At 40.2% G+C, this 9772-nt stretch overlaps 1 protein-coding gene across 2 annotated transcripts; it reads right to left on the bottom strand.

Annotated features, from left to right (window-relative positions):
• Nucleotides 1-249: 249 nt before the first annotated feature.
• srrm1 (serine/arginine repetitive matrix 1) lies at nt 250-9709 on the bottom strand. 2 transcript variants are annotated; one of them, XM_079370109.1, is made up of 17 exons: nt 9577-9709; nt 8611-8700; nt 8285-8407; nt 5889-6059; nt 5519-5607; nt 5201-5428; nt 4692-4877; nt 4468-4587; nt 4071-4279; nt 3753-3830; nt 3264-3350; nt 2923-3058; nt 2731-2817; nt 2167-2649; nt 1855-2035; nt 1239-1412; nt 250-1054 (listed from the first exon to the last, which is right to left on the bottom strand). In XM_079370109.1, the coding sequence occupies exons 1-17, from the start codon at nt 9595-9597 to the stop codon at nt 944-946; spliced, it is 2574 nt and encodes an 857-aa protein (XP_079226235.1). In that variant the 5' UTR covers nt 9598-9709; the 3' UTR covers nt 250-943. The 2 variants fall into 2 exon arrangements, with proteins under 2 accessions (XP_079226235.1, XP_079226234.1); XM_079370108.1 differs by having other exon boundaries at nt 4447-4587.
• Between the last annotated feature and the right edge of the window lie 63 nt (nt 9710-9772).

The following is a 9772-nucleotide window of genomic DNA, read 5'->3' on the forward strand; positions in this document are numbered from 1 at the left end:
ATAGAAGGCTATTTAGGTTTGATTTGTTGCTTGTGAGCTGAACACATTTGGTTTTATTAGACAAATAATAGAATTTCCCTCGGGATCAATAAAGTATCTATCCATCTATCTATCTATCTATCTATCTAACACTTCTGTTGAGTCTTGTGAAAACAAACCTCTATTTTTCATCGCCCACCAACAGAGCAATGCCAAATTTTAGTTCTAACAAAATCACATTTAATGACAATCTTAAAATTAGAGAGACGCTTCCAATAAAAAAGGTTTTAATTCTGAAAGGATGACAAGACAAGAGCCAGTGGTTTCTAAATATAAATCAAATAGCAGTCCAGGAGAGATTAGCTTGGTGAAGGGTTTCGAAGTAAAGAACATTTTATATCAATCCATTGGGGGGAAAAAAAATCAAAGCATACTCTGTAACACATGAGATTGTTACGGACCATTTCCAAATCATAAAACATCACGTTAAACAATGCCAAAAACTTCTATATTGTTATAGTGTGGGACACAAATTGTTGTTACTGCCTGTAACAGTGCACAGTTGTAAAACTGTTCCACTGATTAAAGGCATTTTGTCTACACTCCACAAGATCAGTGGTTCATGCACATCAGAGACTTTCACTGCACATGCAATCATTTCTCAATGGAATCTACTGTAGCCTTTGGAAAACATTTTTTCCTAACCTCCCTAATGCATACCTCTGAGCTTAAACCGTTCACCTGCTCAATTAAAAAAAAAATATGGACAACACAAGCTTCTTTACAGTATAGATAATACCCCAACTGACAAAGCAAGCTCATAATGACAGTTCAGAATGTATCAAACCAGTAAAAAGAAAACAAAAGACTCAAGATTTAACAATTTTTACATTCTAAAGCTGAACCAGGTTGATGACAAACATCAATATAGAGTTGAAAAACATTATTGAGAGAGCTCCTCGTTTCAGGACATCTGTGATGGAGACATCTGAGCCTTCCTCATGGATCGCAGGGCCTTCTCGCGAAGGTTCTTTTCCAGGTCATCTAAGGTGTCTTCTACTTCACTGTCTGATTCCTAAAAGACAAACAGCATGAAATACACATTTTTCCCCATTCAGTTGATTAAAATCAATTACAAAATCATGGTGCATGGGGGAAAAAACGTTTATCAAAAAACTCTAAATATCCACATCTTGTATAGAGCATGTCTCCTGAGAGAAACCATGGTAAGTAAAAGAACAACAAAAAACAGGGTTAACCTTTCTTGACTCTCCATCCTCCTCAATGCCCTGATTCTCTTGTCCATCTGCAGTCACAGGGCCACTGCTCTTCTCCTTCTTGTGTTTCTTGTGCTTCTTGTGTTTTTTCTCTTTCTTATGTTTCTTTTCCTTCTTCTTCTTCTTTTTCTTCCCACTTCCATCAACATCCGAATTCTGTGTTAAAAGAGGTCAACATAAGAACTTCGATGAAATAACGCTTACCAGAGGAATAATGACAGACACGTTGTGTTCATGAAGGATTTTTTTTTCTTCCAGTAAATGTTAAACGGTGCTCTCTTGATTATGTAGTTCAGAATGTATTGAACAACTGTTAGTAGGTAAAATGTTTAAGTTGTGGTAGAGATGGGATAATGTCTAATATTTAGTCCACACTCTGTATATTTCCATTTTTTTGACCAAGTATTTGGTGATGGAAGACAGAAATATGCAATATGGAAATACTATGATTATTCTGGCTAGAAAAACCTCAGTATCATTTAAACTGCTAAATGACAATTTTAGCCTTCCCAAGTTCACATAAACTCAAGTGATGATCCTGCATGTATGCAGTCAATTCAAAATCATGACATTTGTCAATAAGCTGCTGAAGTCAAACCTTGCTTGGGGATTGACTGCCTGATGCACTGCTGGGCTTTTTGGCCGGTGGCGGAGAACCACTGGCTGAGTGAGAGGGTGAAGGGGAGGCAGATGCTGGGCGTTTCTGAGCTGCCAGTTGAGGGGAAACGGACCGTGATCTAGAGGATGCTCTTCTCATAGGCTGTGGACTCGGAGATGTCCTGTGGATGGCACACAGGTGATATTAAGTAGGCAGGTGGCACATGTATGAAACAACTTGAAGTGAAAAAAGATGAAACTTTTTTTTTCTGACAAAAATCATATTTGAGACAAGGATAGCTGCTTTGATTACCTCCGGTTGTTGTGTGGCTCTGGAGTGCGGGACACTCTGCGGATGGGTTTACCGCTATGAGAAGGGGACTGCTGTCTCCGCTGGTTTGATGGAGATGTATTGGACGTTTCATAACGTCGCTGCGGGCTGGGTGAACCCCTGACAGCGCGACTGCGGTTGGCAGGAGATGGGGAGAGGCGACCGCCTGCCGCAATGGGGGATCGTGTGTCCCTGCTTGGTCTGACAGATTGCAACATTGGGCTTCTCCTGTGTCTGGGTGGAGATGAGGACAATGGAGGTGTGCGTCTTCTTTGAGCAGGAGAACTTCGGCGCTTGGGGGAGCGGGAGAACCGTCGCTTGGCCCCTGGAGACGAGCGCTTTGCTGGAGAAATAGACATCCTCCTTTTCAGGGCAGGCACAGGCGAGGGGCTGTAGCGACGCTGGATCGGAGGAGAATAACGTCTGGGGGACGGAGAACGACGACGAGGAGGTGGGGAAGGAGACCTGAGGAGAACCAAATTCAAAATTCACACCTCTGAATTTTCAATCACGTATGATAATGACGGTTGATGAACATTCCCATACCTTCGCCTGGGAGGAGAAGGAGATCTGCGACGACGGGGGGGAGAGGGGGAGCGACGCCTGCGTCCAGGTGATGGAGAACGTCTTTTCCTAAAGGAGTGTAAATACACAATATTTAACAAAGGGAACCCTGCAAGCCACTTATATTTGTGTCTAACAAGTCAAAACATAAATATTAAACAAAAAGTGTTTGACCTTGGAGAGGCATCTCTGTGTCGCCTCCGCGGGGATGGCGTACGGCTGCGTCTTCTTCTAACTTCACCATTTCTGGCACCTGGCCCTGCTATCGGCCTCTTGGGCCCCTCATCATTCGAAGACGAAGACCCTGTATCTAGAAAAAAATAAAATAAAATGACAAAGAACATCAACCACTATTTGATTCCAGCCTAACTGTCAGGGATGAGGGAAGCACACCAAAGTTAGGGCTAGGGCAAAGCTTCAGAAGTTCATGACACAGAGAGGTCAAGATGAGATTGACAGGAGACTTTGTTATAGAGTATGGGGGAAGAACATGAGGGGATATAAATGCTTATAACCTGAAGAAGACTGACGATTCTGTCTGCGATATTGACGTCGCTGCTGCACGGAATCTGCTGTTGTCCCTTTCTCATTTTTATCCTCCTCTGAAATGTAGAGCATTAAGTGTCTCGTCACCGTTTGTAAAACCAGTAAATCAGACTGCCATGAAAAAGTGAGATTACAGAAAAAAAAATTCTATTTTCATTTCTGCTGCTAGAGAATGTCAACACAGCATAGTGCAATGTTAGTTTAAACTGTGTTTAGTCATGTCTTGTTTCAAGTGATGGCCTTCACAGGATAAACAGGACAATAAACCAAAACTTTAAGCAGTTTTAAATACGAGAGCACGTAAACGCGCTCTTTGGGCAATTACACATTTCAGCTCTGCAAACATTTTTGTTGCCTTGATGTTGAGTGACGATGATTACAAGTGTTTGGGATCCCATTCTGTAAACTGGACTCCATTCTGGTAATATCATTATCATATAATTTATCATATTTCTTACCTGACTCAGACCCCTCAGAAGGTCTGGGCTTGGAATTATCAGATGGCGAATCCGCTCTTCCTTGTTTACACTTGAAACCTAAAAAAAAAACAAGGAACAAAGACTTTTAGATGCACTTCATATCATTCTAATCATCAATTACAGCTCTTGAAATTACAGATTAGTCTTTAACTGATGGGCAGTAATTATTTGTTTTTCTATGAACCCGAATTACAAGGGAATTTACGCATCAAAAGATTGTAATTAAGGAATTAAAATTTCTCAGAACCATGAGACGAAACATTTCAAAGGACAATGAACACAACATGTTGCTCATACCAGAAGATCTGGCAGGTGATGCAGAGCCTCTGCCCCTTCTGGCTCGTGGAGATTGAGACCGTCTGTCCTTTCCTGCAGGACTAATGGAGGTGTCAGGATGTAGGACCTGTTTTCGGGGTGGTGTGCTGGATATCCTTTTCACCGCTTTTTTTGGTGAGCGAGAGCCAGAGGAACTGCTGCCAGAGGATGAAGCAGAGCGAGAGCGCCTCCTGTAGGAAACAATGTGATTTGGAGAGTATTTATTTAAGTATAACTGGCCCCACATCTTCTGTATGGCAGGAATAATAAAGTTACAATTATCTGATTCTCAGTAAAATAAGTAATTAGCATGAAAAGAATGAATGAAGGAACACTGTTTAAATATTGGTTCTTTAACCTGTGGGTTTCAGTCTCTGACCTGCGGACAGGAGAGCGTCTGTGTCTGTGTCTGGAGCCAGTGGGACCACGTCGAGGGGGACTTCTTCGGCGAGGAGACATTCTCCTCCTTGGACTCGGTCTTCTACGAGGGGAGTATGATCTAAAACGGGATGGGAAACAAAACATAGTTGTCTCTAACATGGATTATTTCTAAACCGTTTTGAAGTACCAGAAGAGTCTAATTGTCTGTATATTGAAAATTACCGAGAACGTGAGCGCCGCCGGCGAGAACGGGAATGAGAACGAGAACGGTGGTGAGGTCTTTCCCTCCGACTGTCTTTTTCCTTTTCCCGGGACCGGGGCCTTTCTTCTTTCTTGTTAACCTTCTCTGGTGACGGTTCTTTGACATCAGTCACGGAGTCTGCTTTCAGCACCTCCACAACATTTTCACTGCAGACCAGAATGTTTTAATTTTAAGTTTATAATTTTTCATCCATTCAAGCATATCCGTCCCTCATCCAAACATAGATTAAATACCCTAGAAAAGATAATAGTTTTGATGTTGCACATTTTCTACCATCAACTAAACAAAATGATTACATTTCATAGAAGACAAAAGAACACTTAAATGAAATTTAATATAATACAATGTTAATCAATAAACACCAGTCAGGATGTTGTGGATTAAGCTATTCAGATTAAAAAGAAATAACCTATAAAACAAAATGAATTCAATAAAAAAAGTAAGACATATAGTAATGCCTTTCACTAACCAAGTGGAAGAAGTTTCTTGAATGACTGGTTCTGTCATAGCTCTTGGTTCTGATGTTTCTGGCTCCACAAGCTGCTCCAAAGGTTTCGTGGGCAGCTGCATCAGGGGCGGAGGGGGTGAACTGCCGCCAACAGGGCTGGGTTTACGCCTCGGAGAGCGGGATGCACTGCGTTTTCTTTCCCGCTTCACTGGTGACCTTCGCCGTGGTGACGGTGATCTTGTCTTCCGCCTGGACGGAGACAAAGTAGACAGAATTACTTTTCATGTTCCGCGATAAATACAATCCAACTTCTGTCCACTAATGTAGGAATGTCCTTACCTCCTCGGGCTCTTTGACTGAGCCCTCTCTCGGATTTCCTTCTTATCCTCATCAACCTTCTTCAGAGACGCAAGCTTCTCCTGTTCAATCTTTCAAAAAGAAAAATATGGGGAACAAACAGACAGTTGTTATAGTACTCGTCTCTGTTAAAACCAATAACAGGTCAGTGACTTCTGTAATAAAGGCATTTTACACATAGGTGGTCGGGCGCTTGTATACGAACCATTTTGCAACAATGTCAACTTCTTACATTCGTCTTAAACTGCATGCACTATTACTATTCCTTACTCAGTCCCTAAAACCTAAAATTCACAACTTTCCTATTGCTAACAATGTTATTATGCTAAATGATACCTTTGTGAGAGCTCACCTGTCTCTGTTTAATTTCCTCCTTCTTCTGTTCTAAAAAAGCAGAGGGGATTCCAGCAATGTTCTCCTGGGCACTCAGCAACAGGGGCCATAGGTCCTTCATGAACTCCCGGGCATTTCTCCCATTCAGGAAACCTGTCAGGTTGATCTGCATCATCTTGCTATCTGGGTGCTGTAACACACACACGAAGGAGGGAGAGAAAAGACCATATGGAAATTGAAATAATGGACGGTAAAATATCACGGGGAGGTAGGATCCCACAACTGGGTCTACCAACCTTCTAGCTCTAACTTTACCTGTGACTAGATAGTTAATCACATTAAAATCATGTACAACTGATAAGGATATTTAAGCATACCTGGGTCCACTAACCTACCAAAAATAAAAATGTGATTGATATACTCACAAACCCATGAAACTGAGAATGCAAGCTAACTGAGGGGAGACTTTTCTAGTGGAATACAACTGCATGCAATACTGCCCTTACACCCAATTCTGATTTATTCCTCAAATATAGAATCTATCAAAGTAAACTGAAATAACACAAAAACATTCTGTCATGTATTCTGTCAATTGCATTGCCCACTATTATTGTACATATTTATGTCCCTACCCACCCATCTTTCTTTAGTCTCCCAACAGTCTACACAATCAGGAGTTAAACAAATAGCCACAATACAGAGTGCTTAAAACCCAACACTGCAAGTACAGTTCCGGTGTCTTCAGTGAGTCCCGTGGGATCAGTGGGCACGGAGCTCCCTTGGCTTGCTTCCGCCTCCCTACTGCTTGAGACTCAACCACCTTGAGCTTAATGTTATATCATTTATCTAAATTGCAAGAGACGAACAAGCAATAATGAGTACACAGTTACACAAAAATTGAGTTTTATTTAAACAAATATTGTGAGATATTCTAATCTCAATTAAAAACCCTCATACTGTAATGCAACAGTCCCCTTTTAGCTTAGCTTTACCAGCCCACCTTATCCCAAAAAGCTATGGCAAGAAAATCATTAAAAATAAAATAAAAAAAAGCTAAAAAAAATAAATTAAAAAAATCCTAAATTAATATTTTAATGTGCAGTGATTGTATGAAATATATCACACAAAATAAACAGGGTTTGTAGTATCCTAGGTGAGTTAACAACAATGATGAAACTTATAGCCATACATACCAACTCATGTTTGGAAGTAAACTATGGGATGGATCCTCCTAATAGTGTAATGCAGGGTACTCTGTTGCCCCCCTATCCCAAAAGTAAGCCTTTACAATGGAAGTTACCCATTAGCTAGGCGTTCAAAGAGGTTTGACATATTATTGGGGTACATGGTATACACAGTGTGTTTTATTTTTTAAGGAAAGGCCTGTATATAATAAGGTAGATATGCTGAAAAAAGCAAAACTACTACTTTCTAAAATCATAACCACATATAATCTGTGATGGCAGAAAGGACGTTATTGTCAAATGTGAAAACATTAATGATTTGTCAGTTTTAAAAAAAGTAGCTTTATATTAAACACAAGCAACACATCTGACAGAATGAAAATAACTGTTGAGAAATATTTGGACTCTGATCCAAATCTCTTTTTTTTGCTGACCTGCAGGAGTTGAGGTTCTCTACTTATTACAGTGATGTTTAGTTGGGGTAGAGTTCAAGACGCCCTCACATCACTTTTATGTATGGTTAAAAGTGCAATGGAAAACACTTCTAACCACAACATACAGAGGTCGAAACTATTAAAAGACCTTAAATCAGAGGTCACCAGTGTGTACATACTGGTCAGCTAGATTTTATATTCCTCTAAAGCTGATCTTTAAATGGAGTTATGGGGGGGGGGGGTTACGAAATTTAAAAAACTGCAGCACATTACTGAACTTTCCCGTTGAAAACCATATTGTTCTTGTTAAATTAAAAGGCTCTCGGCAGATAAATGATGCACTCTAAATACCTACGGAGAACATAATCATGGCATTGTTCAGGTGTTTCTTTCACTGACATTATATTGGTAATCCCTACATATAACTCACCTCAAACCACACACTGCATCATGAAGGGAGAGTTGGGCTCAGTGACTTTGGGCTCAGGAGAGAGCTAATTAGGTGTTGGTGCTATACTTCTGATGCAAGGTATAACATCCATATTGGTTCAGGCCTTTTAAATCATAAATCACATCATCATTAGAAGACTGCTGAATAAAGGCACTTTTTCACATAACAGCAAAACATGGTTATGTCATAACATCAGTTTTCTACCTATTGTTACTTTATCCCATTTCATTTCAATTTGACTAAGATGTGCAATTATTTGCTGAGATTCATCCTCACTAACAAATGCCCTTTAATGTATGATAGCTTTGAAAAAAGAAGAAAAAAAAACACTTATTAAAGACTTTACCTTCTCCTCAAGCTGGTTAAATATGAACTCTATGACGACATCATCCTCAAATCCAAGAATCTCCGTCACTCGTTGAGTAATCCAAGGTTTGATGACTTCTAGGTTCACTTTGGTCATGTCCACCTGAAGAAGATGCAAGCAATCAACACCCCAAATTAAAACAAACAACATGTCTAACCTTTGTTAGACAAGTTCAAGAAGAGTAGAGAAGAAGAGTACCATTGAACCATGACATTTCAAGGCAACATTTTGTTGTTGGGTGAGGATGAGTTATTTACAAAGCAAGAAATGATTGTGTGTGCATCTGTGTGTGTGAGATCAAATACCTTCTTGTCCAGACATTCTGCAAATTTCAGCTGCTTCAACAGTTTCTTCTGCTTGTTGCTGAAACGATTATCTTGTTCCGCACTTGTGCCCTGAAGAAAAGTCATCAATGATCAGCATGTTGAATGTACTCTTCATTATCTCATCTTACAAACTGTATCACACGTCGTTATGTTCATTGCGCAGAGAAAAGTACATCAAGACACGGTGATATATGCGTCAAAAACCCCAAAAAACTCCGTAATTAAGTTTAGTTACATAAAACTATGCCACTCATGTAAATACATGGTGTTGCTGTTTAATTTAAACAATGGTAAAAGTGTATCTAAAAAGACAGCATACACGTGACTGGAGTACCATGAGAGATTTAAACTGTCAAACTGAAGTCAAGCTAACGTTAGTTTAGCTAACGGCCTGGTTAATCCTCCAAGGAAACCCAGAAAAATCTGCAGCCACGACAATAGTCGGTAACATTGCTGCCATGAACATACAAATGAAGAGGATTTCATTTTTGAAGGTCTACTTATGCTATCTTGCCTTAACGTGGTCGTGTCTACTTCACAGAAACAGAAACGACGCACCGCTCAGACGCCATCTTTAGTGAAGGCTAACACATTAGCAGAAGCAAGCTAGCAGGATCGGCTTGACTAATTCCTGAAAAGGTTTCTAGGCACAAGTGAATATAGAAAAACAGCAAAAGTGCGAGACAACAACGCACAACAGAAGACTATAATGTTAAATAAATCAAATTCTTTTGCACAACCACGTTATCTCTAGTCAAGAGTTTTAACACGGCTAATGTCGGAAACCAAGATTATATTCATCAGCTCATAGACGGCGCCATAACCGCGCCGCTTCAGGCCCTCTATATCCATATTTCAAATTAAAGTTCTTACTACAGACCAAAAGTTTCTATCCAACTTAATAACACGTTAATAAAGCTTATAGATAGAAATAAATTCACTTACGCGGAAGAATCCCGCGTCCATTATTGAAGATAATGGATATTATCTGGCGCTGTTGAGAAGGACGTGTGTCTCCGGTGAAATTTCAGAGGCTCGTCGGATGAAACGAGTGCCCCTACAGGAAGCCACGAGTATTACATCCACTGTATTAGTGAACTGAGGTTACAACGCCTGACGTCTTTACAAATAAACAGAGAAA

This window comes from Symphodus melops (assembly GCF_947650265.1).
Source record: "Symphodus melops genome assembly, chromosome: 19".
In the NCBI taxonomy this organism is placed as follows: Eukaryota; Metazoa; Chordata; class Actinopteri; order Labriformes; family Labridae; genus Symphodus; species Symphodus melops.

Excerpts from the sequence above, each read along its gene's own strand:
- srrm1 (XM_079370108.1), bottom strand. The coding sequence starts at position 9,597 with ATGGACGCGGGATTCTTCCGC. Across the intron at positions 6,060-8,284 it reads TTAACCAGCTTGAGGAGAAG|CACCCAGATAGCAAGATGAT; the intron begins GTAAAGTCTTTA and ends TGTGTGTTACAG. Across the intron at positions 2,818-2,922 it reads CACAGAGATGCCTCTCCAAG|GAAAAGACGTTCTCCATCAC; the intron begins GTCAAACACTTT and ends ACACTCCTTTAG.